General features: G+C 37.9%; 1 protein-coding gene and 1 long non-coding RNA gene across 2 annotated transcripts in view; both read right to left on the bottom strand.

Moving 5' to 3' along the window:
- LOC140143025 (lymphocyte antigen 75-like) overlaps positions 1-6,868 on the bottom strand; it is an 80,285-nt gene extending 73,417 nt beyond the window's left edge. Inside the window, exons 1-6 of the mRNA XM_072165056.1 lie at positions 6,760-6,868; positions 4,664-4,726; positions 3,749-3,916; positions 2,555-2,700; positions 1,177-1,276; positions 98-342 (exon numbers count right to left, since the gene is read on the bottom strand). Of these exons, the coding sequence (XP_072021157.1) occupies positions 98-342; positions 1,177-1,276; positions 2,555-2,700; positions 3,749-3,916; positions 4,664-4,726; positions 6,760-6,868 (831 nt within the window). The remainder of the gene's footprint in view (positions 1-97; positions 343-1,176; positions 1,277-2,554; positions 2,701-3,748; positions 3,917-4,663; positions 4,727-6,759) is intronic.
- A 4,057-nt stretch (positions 6,869-10,925) lies between these two features.
- Positions 10,926-15,210, bottom strand: LOC140142824 (uncharacterized). The gene is made up of 3 exons (XR_011857590.1): positions 14,759-15,210; positions 13,657-13,774; positions 10,926-12,613 (listed from the first exon to the last, which is right to left on the bottom strand). It is a non-coding gene; the product is annotated as an uncharacterized lncRNA (long non-coding RNA).
- Positions 15,211-15,466: the final 256 nt, after the last annotated feature.

Here is a 15,466-nt window from a genome sequence, read left to right as displayed (position 1 = left end):
TGGGATCACTGAATGGGTCTTTAAGTTAATACAGACATGGCAGTGTCTTTTTGGTTAAGTAACAAATACAGGGCTGCGCACATGGAATATTTCCTACCTGGTTTCTCTCTAAACCAATCCACATATTGTCCAATCCATTATTGTACAGCACTGTTTGGGCAAAAGCCTCCTGATAGCGATCTGTAAGGGACGCCAACTCGGCATTCTCTCCTTGGCATATTGCTATGGCATCATCAAAGGTCACTGGTGTGGGCTCAACTCGGAAACATGCATCAAAGTAGGACTGATATTCGTCACTTTCGCACTGACTAATGATGGTTATGTTATCGGATACGTCTGGGTCTGAAATCATCAATTATGGAGAAATTTAGGGAATTTACATCCAAAAATAAGAGGAAAAACATGAAGAATTTTCTTTTTCATGAAACTATAAAAAAAATAGACAGAGTAAATACATTACTCACCTTCAATTTGCTGTATCTTTTACATGAATACACAATTTTTATTTGATATTGTGGGATTTTTGCTGCATGTGCCTACTATTTGTAGCAACTATACATGCACCTTAATCAACTTTGAAGTCTAAAATCACTTCAGACAATAATTCCCCCCCCCCCCAATTTCAAGCTTAAAACCATTTACAGCTTGATATTTAAAGTGACAACAAGATCATGGTTGAAATGGCTTAATTTGAAACACCATGGGTCAACCCTGATAGTCATGCAATTGCATGCCTAAGTGTCCTTGTCAATTTACCTTTGATTACCTGCACAATGTTACAGTGGCCTATACGCAACTGCAAGTTAACAGAAGCACACATAAACGTTAAAATTTACCATGCCTAGAACTTGTGTGTGCGTTTATGCATGCTTAGTAAGCATTGCTTACATGTTGTATTCATTATTTTGGAGGAAGAGGCTAAACATTGCCGTTTTATTCTGTAGTTTTATTGCTGATATCAACAGAAAAATCATCAATCTTCTTGTAATTATTATCAATATTTCTGCAAATGTTTCAAAGCTTTTAAAGGCTTGTCATTGGGCAGAAAATCCTCCTATGCACCTGTGGCCCTTGAACATGTTTAAAATAAAACTACCATGAGGTTATGACACATCGGAGGTTTCCTCTGCCCATCATCATTTTGCTAGTTACTCATAATGGCTACTGTATACTTACCCAAGTCACTCTGACACAAGAAGGCATTGCTCTCTAAACAAGCTACATCATCCCACTCTCCAGGGTTGTTGGGATCATTTACCAACTTCACACACTTGTTCTGAAATTCAAAGCAATATTATTTATTTTACAATATTACGGCTTTCTAATTGATAATGCCCACTTTGTTTACAGTAATCAAGATGTTTAATTTATAAGTAGTTATTTCACTTTTAAGTAGGCACACCTCTAAATATAATTAGCAGGGTACCGTAGTTACAGCATCAGCTCTTTTAAACATCAGACCTGTAGAGCTTATTTTGCTGACCAGCACTGAAAGCTTGAGCCTACACTGCCCACTGATGGGATGCCAGTTGCCTGAAGTGACTATACCAGAAAAGCCTGAAAAAGCACGCAAATTTAGGTTATAAACTCTTAAAAGGGGCTGAAAATAAATAAAACTGTGGAAATTTGGAGTAACACGAAGCCTGAAAACGGGCATTCCTGCAATAGGGATCTTATATTACTTACAAGGCCTCCCTCTGCTTGATATGCAGATTGCTGTTGATGTAGTTTATGCACAAGGCACAACATCAATCCATAAATTGCTTGTACACAGTAATACTGAGAAAAAATGTCAGACCTTAAATTACTTGCTGCCCTTCCACCTGCCCTTATTGTGTAACCCATTTGAAGGTGAGGAGACAGGTCATAATTACCAGTACTAGTACTAGTAGGGCACTCATCTTTCGCAGTTCGTAAATACATGAGTTTGGGTTTGATGGTTGGTAACTTTACATGTTATAGCCGTTTGTATAGAGATATTTTACATACCATGCCTCCCTCTGGCTGGTTTTCTGCCCATCTGGAATAGTCAAGAGTTGTGCCGTCAGCCCATTTGAAGGTTGGGTCCTAACTCCTTGCAATAGAGATCTTTTATTACTTACCGTGCCTCCCTCTGGCTGGTTTTCTGCCCATCTGGAATAGTCAAGAGCTGTACCATCAGCCCATTTGAAGGTTGGGTCCTAACTTCTTGCAATAGAGATCTTATATTACTTACCGTTCCTCCCTCTGGCTGGTTTTCTGCCCATCTGGAATAGTCAAGAGTTGTGCCATCAGCCCATTTGAAGGTTGGGTCCTAACTTCTTGCAATAGAGATCTTATATTACTTACCGTGCCTCCCTCTGGCTGGTTTTCTGCCCATCTGGAATAGTCAAGAGTTGTACCATCAGCCCATTTGAAGGTCGGGTCCCAACTTCTTGCAATAGAGATCTTTTATTACTTACCATGCCTCCCTCTGGCTGGTTTTCTGCCCATCTGGTAAAGTCAAGAGTTGTACCATCAGCCCATTTGAAGGTCGGGTCCCAACTTCTTGCAATAGAGATCTTATATTACTTACCGTTCCTCCCTCTGGCTGGTTTTCTGCCCATCTGGTATAGTCAAGAGCTGTACCATCAGCCCATTTGAAGGTCGGGTCTGAGCTGCCTGTTGACAGACCAATCCACATATCCACTGGGAAGGCTTTCAATAATGCTGTCAGAAATGCTGCAAGTAATTGAAACATAATTGTTAAGAAAACTACATTGCTATATATTGCAAACCATTCATAATGACATTTACAGGTGATCTTTTGATTGAAGCCATGTTACCTCAAGTATAAGATTGATCATAAGTGTAATTTATGAAATGGCCTATTGCTGGAAAGCTAGAATCCATCATGTTTTTCACTGTCTTTGATGTGATGACTTTGATTCGATTTTAATGCTCCATTACCAACCACCCAAAGATATTATGACACATTGACTTGAAGCTAGATACATTCTGTAGAGGGTTTGCAAAAGCTCCTATTCTTATCCTAGAAGGATTAAACCCAGCATTTCTTTGACCTGATCTGATTTCAATCAAACCACCAATAACTTTTTAACTTTCTATTTTTGGATCATTGTACCAACATATTTTAATATCACAAGACCTCCTGAGTTTCCCCAGAGTGTACGAAAGATCTCCTTCCTCTATCCAGACAAAGCACTCATGGTTGCACCCTTCACAATGTGCATAAATGAACCTAGATGCAATCAGGACTGCTCGCTTCCAAATTTAGTCCCACTTGATGGACTTGCATGCATAGTGGCCATACAATCCTCCATTTCTGAAGTATATTTAATATAATACAAAGTTTTTCCTTTCTTCTTTATAAATGAAATTTTATATCATTCTCTGTGCATTATATGTGATGCAATCAAGCAAAATTAGGCGGAACTCAGAAATATTGATTTTGAGATATAGCCAAACAAAGGAGTTATTTGCTTTTGTTTCGTGTTGTTTTGGAAACTTTGTAATTACTCATATCTTTGGAACTGGTTGTTCAATTTAAATAGGGTTTTATACAAAATACAGCTTTGTAAATGTTTTTTACTCTCTTATAAGAAACTGAAAATTTATTATTTCTGAGTTGCGACTGATTTTGCTTGATCGCATCAAGTATAATTGCCATTCTTCTTATTATTTTTTTTTTTGCATGTTTGTTGTTTTTATCTCTGTAATATATGAAAAAAAAACCAAAAAAAAACCTAAGAAACCCTCATATTCTTACATTGTAATCCTGGGGCAAAGATTGTAGCCAAATCTCCATTTGCTGGGCCATTGACATTGCACCATTCCCTTGCCTCCTGCCATGTCTTAGCATCAACCGTACCGCTGAGTGAGTAGCACTTAGAGTCTAATCTATACCAACCGTCTGGGCATCCACCAGTTTCATTTGCTGAAAAAAAAAATGTGAAAATGGTACATCAACTGCTGAATCACTGCACTACCGTGCACAGTTCCAAAAATAATTTTTAAAAGTTTAACAGCCCAACATGACTTGCCTCTCTGGTTTTCTTTAAAAAGCACTAAAGCAGCAATTGCATGTAGTCTAGATTAGAATATGTACATATGTAATATGTTATATGTATGTTTCTTTAATTTCATATGATGTAAAAAAACAACAATATTGTACGGATTTTCAACAGCATTCTAGTCACTGTTTTCCACAAGATGTTAATTTTCACAATGAGATGTGCCTTTTTAAATTTGAGCCAATAAAATGAATACAAAAATGTTAAATGAAAGACTTTTTTTTTTCATATTCTAGTGCCAAGATACAATGCAAATGAATCTATCAGGATTGACTGAATTAAATCTTAATCTTAAAAATCTTGAAAACAAATCTTCACAATATTGCTTTAATTCATGAAGGCATGCATTTACTTGCTCAAGAAGCCTTGCTAACATTACACTCCAGCAAAATTGTCCAAAATAGGCAAATCTTGCTCAAAAGATACAGTTGACTCGTCGAAATGACTTTCATCTAAATTTCAACATTAACAGAATAAATAATCTCCGGTGAAAAAATTGCACTGCTGTCCGACCGAAAAAAGATAGCAACACGCTCTGACTCTAGCATCGAATGTGTAACTATTGTGTGCAAATTCGAAGCTAGAGTTCTTGGGTAAGTGTTTATACTTACCAAATGCTCCCAAGTCTGGGAATCCATCCAGTTCCAGCAATCCATGAGAGAGAGTGACTACTCCTGAAATTGTAAATGATTCACAAAATAGTGAAATAAAAATACATTTTAATTATTTTCATACAGTTAGAGAATATGCTCAAACAAAGTTCACCACATATTAAACTTGTATGGCTCAAAATTCGGACCACTCGCCATAATTGGATAGAAATGTAATGATGTGGGTTCAATACACATGATATACATGCCCTCCAAATAGGTATGAAAGGTAAATTCAAATTTGCCATCAAACCACATCATTTAATATATCAAATTACAGCCTTGAGTAAAGAAAGCCAAAACTGAAACCGTTTTGTCATAGCACTTTCCGTAGCAAAGTTACATCTTGTCAAAGATTGACTTTCATCAAAAAGATTCAGCTAACAAAACAGCATTTCGGTAGTGTTTCTAGATCTTAAAACAGTGATGATAGCAGCTTTTCTGTCCTCACTTCAGCGATTAGGATCGATGAGCGTCAGGCCGACACAATCTGGTTGTGTAGGAGACTATCATCGTGGCGCCCACGTTGGAAACATTGGATTACGGAAGAAATATTCATTGCCAGGACTGAAGCAAAGTGGCCATTTCTATGTTTGTACCAGGCAAGTACCAGACATTTTTCAACACGTGGCTAGCGGAGATTACTACAAATTCGTCCAAAGGTAAGCAAAGGGTTGGGGATCGCATTTTTAACTTTGACTAAATTGTTTTGGAGTTAAGGTCCGCTAAAAGTAGACTATTTCGGGGGCTGTATTTGTTGTGCATGTCACATTTTGAACAATGAGTGAAAACCGACAACATTAGCTGGTGAATTTAATATAGCAACGTTTTAGTATACTGCCGTTCACGGAAGAACGGCAGTATACAAGTATGGATACCTGTCCTAGAGCTAGCTGTTCTTTTAAATTTCTATGTAATATAATGTGTTTGAGCCCCGGTTTAAGCCATTTTGGCTGACTAGCAAATGTGTTAACTGAGGTTTGCCTCTCATACCTACTCCAAATTCATTGCTAGTGTTTCTCGAACTACAAATTAACTGAGAAAATAAGAAAGATGACCCCCAAAATGTTGCGCCCATGAACATCTCCACCTATTTACTAGTTCCAGTAACCATGGTAACTGTAACTCGTCATACCTAGTCCGTAGATGTCATTATGTTTATGATAAAGACTGTAGTCTTGCTGGCAGGACTACCTATTTACTGGCCCAACTCAAAATGCATGGCCATATGATATCAAAGCTTACCCACACACTGTCATTGAATATGTTGAATACTATGCATTTCTATGCACTGCCAAATCGAGCATGTTATGGTTCTGACTTGCTACGCCTACTTTGCTTAGTTTCTCTAACTTGGCACACAATATATCTTGACCTACTGTTACTAGAGAAGCAACTTCATCAAGTTCATTCAATTTCTTGGTTAAAAAGCAAGTAGAAATTCATGAAATAGCATGATAATACGGAGTAAAAAAATGTAAAAATTAACAATTTTCAATTTTCCCGTTCGCAACTACTAAACACAGCTCGTAGGCCGTGGTTATTAAAACAAGAATTCTCTATAAAAAATACAAGCATGGTTCATAGACATAGGCCGGGACATATGCCTATATATGGGAGGGGCTGTCATTTTCTTCGGGATATGGTGGGGTAATGAATATACTGAGGATCATAGAATTTTCATACCAAAAATAGGGGGTATAGATTTATTAAGGTCTGGTGACTCAACATTTGAATCTGCGAGTCAACTCGGACGGCCAACTTGAATTTTAGCCGGCGATAGAGCCTAATAGGGGGGTCATAAACAAATTTACTACGGTAACCAACACCACATACATTTGCAATAATCATGATAATGCATCCAACCGCCATATTCTGGTCAAATAATAGCTAATGATATGTGTCCTGCATGAGCTTGCATGACACGTGTTGACATTAGACCCCCCCCCCTCAGAAATCAATTTGAGTTTTGGAATTATGCTTGTAGACGGAATTTTACAGTATCCCAGATCTCACTACTTCTTATCATTTATAGCATGCCATGAATTGCCTGGTACCGTAACCGTTATCTCTCACTATGTCTAATATAGCTTCTAATGAGGTTGTAAACCCCATAAGCTCCCATAGCAGCAAAGATAAGATGTTGTAAAACTTTGGTGAAGACATTTTACACATATATGTATACATACCGTCTTTCCCAAAACGTTGATTACTGGCCAAACTTATGACACAATTTTAATTTGAACCTTTATTATAGACATGTTGAAAATGTGCCAAGTTAAACAGTGCAGAGCAATAAAGTCCCAGGTCGATAGGCTTTTCAGCAGGGGGGGTCCGGGTACTCAAGTTTGGTTTGGTACGTAGGGATGTGCCGCTGAAAATTTGAAAGTGAATCGATTTTCCAAGACATTTGGACTCATCGCGTCGCTGTACCAAAAGGTTTTGTGGGTTTTTTTGCCAAATTTAATGGAAATGGCCACAGGTTTTATAAAAGTTTTCACAAAATTTTTGGCAAATTTTTGGCTACAGTTGGCTTTTGAGCTAATTTCGGGAGAAATTGGGATAATTTGGAAAAATGACATATCCATATACCAATTTTTGGAAAAGTCTTCACAAATGTTCCTTAAAACTATATAAACTAGAGCGGTTCTCGGCTTTCGCGGTTCTCGGCATTCGCGGTTCTCGGTAGTGTGGGTTGGTCCGTATGTGACGTTTCTGTTCAGAACCTTGTGTGACCCTTCCCCCAGAAAAAAATCATCCGCCACCACTGGTTATAACAAGGGCCTTGTAAATGCAACTGGTGAGACAGAGCCTCGAATGACGTTTGTGTTTTCAGTCTGATTTCAGTTCCCTAACAGGTACAAAGTTTACGCATTATCATTAGGCCTACCAAGTATTGTATGTCCTATAATCTCTTATGTATGACATGGATCTTTACCATGATTGTGCAAAAAAAAAAAATATCATTTCAATACCCCAAACATGCGTTAAAAAAGACCATGTTTTACACATGCAACCTCAAGTTTAGACATATAATTTAATTTTCCCTAAACCCTCATGCACGGGAAAAATCATGCCGCCACCATTGGTTATGACCACACCACCACATTGGGTTCGTTACTTTTAATGCACTCGGTGTTTCTACCGTCCCGACTCAAACGATTCTAGAAGTTGTTCTCACAAGCCCCGCCTACTTTCCCTGCCTTCTCGGCAACCCGGAAGTAACTTTTTCCATTGGTTTGTGTGGTGCAAAATGAGGAAAATACCAATATTTGGCAACGAATTCCAGGAATTCCAGTCATAGATCTCGACTGAAAATGGATACATTAGGTAAGTAACACTTTCATTTATGTCATATCAAAAAATTGTTGGAGATCTATGACCAGTTTGGTAGATAAATCGAGTTGAAATGTGGGCATGTTTTTGGCATGGTCTAGGTGGGAATAACAGGTTCGTACATGTAAACTCAATGGGAATCTCTTACGACTAGGCTAAAATACAACAATATTTTGTAAATTTTCCTCGTAAAGAAAAGATCGGTCAAGGAAACCTATATGAATATGTTGTCAATACTTCACTTGACCCAAATATATGATTTATTTTTGTAATGAGAGAATCGCACATGGAATTTTAGAGGATTTTGATAGCAGTTCCGCACCGTAGAAAAGCTGCTCTGTCATGAGCGGAAATTCCATCATGAGCCTAGATCCTGATTTGTTTTGCCAATTGAAGCTTCTAATGTTGGCTGAATGTTTTTGATGATATCATGAAAGTCAATCTGTGACAAGATGTAATTTTGCTACGGAAAGTGCTATGACAAAACGATTTTCAGTTTTGGCTTTCTTTATAATCAAGGAGTTTAATTTGATATAAAATGATGCAGTGTTTGATGGCAAAATTTGACTGAATTCACCTTTCAGGGGATGTAATTTTCTTGACGGGGGTCATGAATATGTCGGTGACTGAAGTCAATTTTTATGACCCCCCCTCCATCGCCGGATCGCGGGCTAAAATTTTCGACCCCCTATCGTGGGTCAAAAATTTTAGGACCCCCCCCCCTTCTGTCAAAATTTTAGAGCGGAGTACGCTAAAGCGTTAAAATTTTTGACCATAAGCGTAAAGAAGGCATACGGAGGCGCAAAAATCTTACATTGTATAAAGATTGTGTGCACATTTTGTTCAAAAAAGTGTAAGAAAAGTTACACCAGTCGCCAGCCCTTAATAATTCTATAACCCCCTATTATGATTGCTACAAAATTATAACCCCCTATTTTTGGTCTTAAAATTCTATGACCCCCCAGTATATTCATGACCCCCCCTTCTGAAGAAAATGATAGCCCCCTTATACCTATAAGGGGCTCAGCTGTGCAATAATTATGAGCCCTGGAAGAAGGGTAAAATTGGGGGCAAGCAAGCGATCCGAGGGGGGGCAAGCAATTTACAGCACACATTCATGGGGTGCCTTTTAAATAAAATGCTCTAAAAAGGCTTAGGAAAACAGTATGGAAACGCTGAAATATGCAAATTTTCATGCTCGCTGTGCTCACAACATATCTAGACCTTTTAAGGTTTGCAAATTGGGATCCCAAAAAATTTGGCATGTGTTGGGGGCAAAGATTTTTGGCAGGCCAAAAGAGGGAGGAAAGCGATTATGTTGCAGGCTGAGAGGGGGGGCAAGCTATTTTGGTGGGTCGTTCGGACATTTTATTACCCCGATAATTATTGCACAGCCCCTAATATGGCACATAAATGAACCCTGTGGTGTGCAACCGATGGGGGAGGGGGAATTGGGGGCACCAGTGGCAAAACTACACTTTCATTGCAATCAAGGGAACAGCTAGCTGGGGGTAAATCTGCCACCACCGCCAAGGGGGGGCTGGGGAATACAGATGCATGTGCTCATTTGGGGAAGTGGGTGGGCAAGGATTTCAAACCAAGCGCTGTAACAGCCCCATGCGAGGATTGTGCCACTGTCCCAGCTTTACCCTGACAAATTTTCTAAAATCCTCTTTTTCTTTTCAGGCCTACTAAAAGGTCAGAGCCCGGGGTCAGAGCTACACTGTACAAGTAACAACCAACTGCCAGACACCATTAACCAATGCCACTGTGAGCCATTTCATGTCACATTTTGCAGCGGAGGCAGATGGAAGTCATGGAACAAATGAAATATTAAAAAGGACTGAAATAATGACCGGATTCAGAAACGCACTTCAATCTCACTAATTGAAGAACAATACTTGTGTTGAAAGTCGGGACTCATAAATTAGGTGTAACAGAATGTGTGAAAATTTATTAAGATCTATTAGAAATATTCAATCCAATAGATTAGAATTCAATCTAATTCAATTTTAATATATGGGATTAAAATTGCTTAGATTGATTTTAACCCCTTAGATTAAAATCAAATTAGATGTATTCAAATTAGATTTTTAAAAATCCATCCAAATGTTTTTTATTTTAATTTTCAAATAAGATTGAATTCTAGATTGAATATTTCTAATAGATTAGATCCAATTTTGGATTTGTCCCAGATCACAATCACTTAGAGGAATATGCTGAATTGTATTATAAAAATAAAGACTGCACAAAAAGTAACGCTTGTAGCTGTTATAAACATGCCTGTAGCGTTTGAACTAATAATTGTGTTCACAATATTTCAACATAGAAAGAAGGATGATTTATTTACGCGCATTTTGATACCCCATTAGTCCAATCTCGTTCAATAATAACAACACAGCAGTGTTTTTAAAGAAAAATACCGAATTGAAAGTTGCGGTTATTTGTATTGATATGAAGTCATTGATTGAAACCATTGATTGCTGTAAATGGCAACTTTTAAATTTGTGGTTTTTCTTTAAAAGCACTATGTACGGTGTTATCAGTATTGAACGACATTTCACCAATGGGGTATCAAAATGAGCGTAAATAAATCATCCTTCTTTCTATGTAGAAATATTGTGGAAACGATTACTAGTTCTGAACTTATAGGCATATTTCAGCTTTGTTACTTTTTGTGCAGACTTTTTATTGGATATCTTCCATCACACAATAGAGGATACATGTAGTAAAAAAATCCCCATCATTTATTATCTATTAAGTAGGTGTGTTCAACTGTTTTGGTTTGTTGGACTTCCTTCTTCATACAAAAAAAATGAAAAAAATAGTGCTTTTATTTTTTCACTTCCTTACAGATCTCAAAATAAATTAAAACAATGATCAAAGCTACATATTCACCATGCATTTTGTTTATTTCATGAACTCTTGTCTTTCTAATAATTATGTACCAGAGAAATAGGTGTAAAAATACATTTAGTAATGAAGTATGAGATAATGAGTGCAAAAAGACCATTTATTTACAGTTTATTGGCAGCCACTAGTCTTTTGAGAAGGCTTTTGTTCAGACCTTCATTTGGGGGGGGGGGACCCTTTGTCAAGGCCATTTGGCACCACTTGTCAAGAGGAATGAAGAACACCTTGAAGTTAACAAAGATCATGCACAAAGGCCAAAACTGAAAAACTGCAGGCAATGGCCCTGACTGAAATTCGAGTCCAGCTTGTGTGTTAATATGGTGCCTTCACAAAAGACTACATTGTAGCATTGACTGACATCGGCTAGTCTTTCCTGAAGGCTTTGGGTGTGAATGCATTGATGCACAGTCACAGCTTTCATGAAAGAAACAGTGTCTGCCAATAATAAACTATGAACACTTACACTCCTTTAAAAGCATTTATAAGTCAAGGGTTTACATGTAGGACCTTCTTTTATTTTAGTTTTATGTTAAGGGTTTACATGTAGGGTCTTCTTTTATTTATTTAATAAATAACAGACATTAACGAGGCCTTATCTGCAATAGCTGCCAAGTGTCATATTTTAGATAAATTATCAAAATGTCTATGGGGCAGCTATTGCAGTTAGGCCTTCTGCGCCTAAACCCTTGATTAGTGGACTGGATACTCATCATATTTACGGGGATGAAGGTAAACCAGTAGCAGCTACTAAACAATTTGGTCTACAATTACTCTATCCTGCATCCGCTAATCCTAAGGTGCGCTAGTCATAAATGTCACTAGTCCAAGAAAAAAATGGTCGCTAGTCCTAATGGCTGCAGATTTTCCATTGCTAAGGTCTTGTAAACCTTATTTATTTTTGGACTTGTGAACCATTTCCTATTTTTTTCGGACTAGCGATCCGTATTTTTGGACTAGGGAACCTTGGCTATACATTGGTTCCCCTCAAGTTCAGTAGTGACGGAGGTGCATATTTTAGTGGGCGCCGTATTGAATCGTGTGCGTATAGTTAATTGTGTAGCAAAAAAGGGTGGTTGTGGCGCAGCCATGAAAAGACATTAGCGTCACTGCTGAATTTGAGGCAAACCAAAGAAAAGTGCCTAGAACATTTCCAATAATTCCATGCAACTTTTACAGCCTGTAAGGAACTATGCATTACGATTACATCACATGATGTCAGAGTCATTTGTTGAGGTCCTTATTATTTTAATAATTGGAGCAAACATTTACTAGTTAGTTTATGCAAGTATTTAAGTTCTCATCAAATGTTCACCCTCCAGAAAAGATTTTCTTCAAAAAATTTAATTGTTGACATAATGTTGGGAAAGTTTTCAATGCATGCGAGTGATAGCCCTACTACGGCCTTTTGACTGTGGTGGTCCAAAACCATGCTATATCGTAAAACCTGGCTATATCCAGAGAACTGCTAAACCCAGACTGCTAATTCCCCTTTTGGGTGGAGCGGTTAGTGGGTTTTAGCAGTTCTCGGATATAGTGTGTTTAAAAAGCCCTATAATACGGCTAGCGAGTGATGCGACAGATAACAGATGCCAGCTGTTGACTTCCAAACCATCATCCTCTTTGTCTTTCACGAAACCAGTATCCTCAGTAGTACTGCTGCACCTGGAAATTGGAATAAAATAAAATAATAGCCAATGATTAATTATTACACATTATTATCAGGATTATGGTATCTAGGCTGTTTGTGTGCCTTAAGGGGTACTACACCCCTGCCCAATTTTGTGCCTATTTGTGCATTTTTCTCAAAAATTATAGGGCATTGGGGACAAGTAAGATATGTATATTATAGGGGCAAGGACTACAACTACTGCACTGGAAATTTTATATATTTGATCAAAAATCAATAACTACTTGCTTTGAGTTGCTGAATTTTCAGTACAGTAGTTGGGAGTCCTTGCCCTATACATATCTTACTTGTCACCAATGTGCTATAATTTTAAGTAAAAATGCAAAAAAATAAGCACAAAATTGGCCAGGTGTGTAGTACTCCCTTAAATCCTTAATGTACTATCTTTTTAAATTTTTAGATTTTCCTTCCAAAATGATAAATTATTGTAGCAGAGTCATGATATGCTATTTCAATAGGTGTGAGGTCAAAGGTCATAAAGTCAAAAGTAGTCACTTGCAATCATTTTGCAATTTTTTTTATTTTTTATGAACTGTGAGAGCGGAGACAGATTTAAAGCACTAATCTGTAATTTACTAAGTCTACTAGTCGTGCATAGTTTCATGGGCATAGCCATCTTTTTTAGTAAGGAGGGCAAAATAAAACTTAGGTGGTACACAAAAAAACTCTGCATTGCAAAAAAAGTTGCATCATACAATTATACAATATACATAGAGAGGTTGTATGTCTTTGAGCTTCTAAAAAGGCTTTATTGGGACGTATACGCAAAAATTTCGTATTTTACACTATTTTCGGTCATGATCAGGTTAATTTCGGTAGTAAAGGGTTCCTTGTCCCTTTTCTTTTCTTTTGGCGCTTCTGATTTTCTCTTTTATTTTTTTTGTCAGAGGGCACTTTCATTTCATATATACCTGTCGTGCCTGAGAATTAAATATAGGAACACATAGGAATAAGGTATTGGCATTTTGTGTGGTGTGCTGCACCCCTTGGCTACAACTTTGTAAATGAAATTACTTACATCCTCCTCAATAAGGAAAGCTGTGCTGTCGGTTGCAGGTGCTTTGCTTCAGTGTGTGTTTATAGTTCAGATTTTTGGAAGATATGCCTTGCTGAATGGACCTTTCGTGTGCCAGTTTCTGGAAAGACAATACAGTATGACAATAATGACATTGTAATTAAAGCCATTGTAACATTTGCTAAGGGGAAAGCCCTGAATATTTTTCAAAATTCTGTTTTTACACGATTGCTTTGTAAACATATAGTAGGCCTACATACTCTGCAAAAATCAAGACTTTATGTTTGCTCACTTGCTGTGGGTTGGGATTGAGACTGAAGATGAAGTCAAAATCATATTGTCCTATAGGCGAATCAAATTTCACGCATTCCTGCACCTTAATGGCGGCCATAGCATGACAGGGACAAACTATCTCACCTAAAATGTGAAATGATGCGCCCTTGAAGGATATTTTAAACTGCATTCTACCACCCGTGTTACACGCAGACAAAAGAATGATGACAGTTTACAACACAAAAGAATCTCACATCAAATTTTAAGCGGGTTTAATCCACCCAATTGGGCACTCACAACACCTGTTTGGTGCATGCAGGGACCCTAATAAGGCCAAATAAAAAAATAAACATGTTTCACGTCCCCTCCGCTTCCTTTTTGAGAGGTTTCTTCAAATATATTTTTATTTTTTGAAATTCGGTTATAACTTTTCAAAATATATGTCTAGGAAGTTAGGATGCTTTCTATATCCTTGTTAAGATACAAGAAACACGTTAGGAAGGTTTTGTGATCATTTGAGGGGTGTAACTCTCCTCCTTTTTCCAGGCATTATTGTATACGCTAAAACACTGAGCTCTAAGTATGGCTATTTACACCAATTTTGTGATAAAAATAGAAAATAAAAGACCCTCTTCCTCCTTTTTTTGAAAACCGGACGTGAAACATGTTTTTTATTTTACTTGGCCTAATGGCCGACCAATTCCTGACCATGACTTGGCTCGTTGGATTCGTCTATACTATAGCGAATCCTCACTGCCAGTTAAAATTAATGTTGTGTCGTTTAGTTTTACTTGTGCATTAAAAAATTAATGAGTTATAAAAAGAAACTCACCTTGCAGAGTCGAGGTACAAACAACACACCCAACATACTCAGCCAGGAGAACGGTATACACATACACGACATACACTGTATTGCAATGATCATGAATGTACAGTCATGACAGTGCATGAACAACAGATCTGTGTGATGCAGTGGTGAATGGGACAAATCTCGTCATGTTTTCGTGTAGTCCGAGGTGCTCTGACGATAACACTCCGATCGCCAGGCAATCTACGTGTAGTAGGCCAGTGGGACAACGAAAACGCTACGTGAACGAGCTAGTTTTCGTGGTATATTCGATGTCCGTGGCCTTAAACTGTCCTTATCCATCATGTCATTTGCTTCTCTAAATATTCAGTGAATTGAATACTAATATTACTATTGCAAACTAGTCCAAGCACGTCGCTAAAATGAGGCAAATAATTCGATTTTCGCAACTGAATACTTCTGTCAGTGTTATGACTGTCGCAAAAACAGCTGATCGAGGTCAGAGGTGAAATCTGTCAATCAAACTACTTTCGCGCATGCGCAAATGGCACACCTGAACTTAGGGAAATATTTTGCCGAAGGCATTGAGGTGGTGTGGGTTATGACAAGGGCCTTTTAGGGTGCACACCAGTAAATAACCCTCACTGACTTTCTGTACAGACAGGGGCCGGGAAAACAACTCAGTTCTTCAAAACTTCCCCTTTCTGCAAGCTTCCTCTTATCATTATTGAC

Source organism: Amphiura filiformis, chromosome 20 (genome assembly GCF_039555335.1).
Source record: "Amphiura filiformis chromosome 20, Afil_fr2py, whole genome shotgun sequence".
Lineage (NCBI taxonomy): Eukaryota > Metazoa > Echinodermata > Ophiuroidea > Amphilepidida > Amphiuridae > Amphiura > Amphiura filiformis.
Note: the sequence above shows the minus strand (reverse complement) of the source record. Positions and strands in the feature narration are given on the sequence as shown.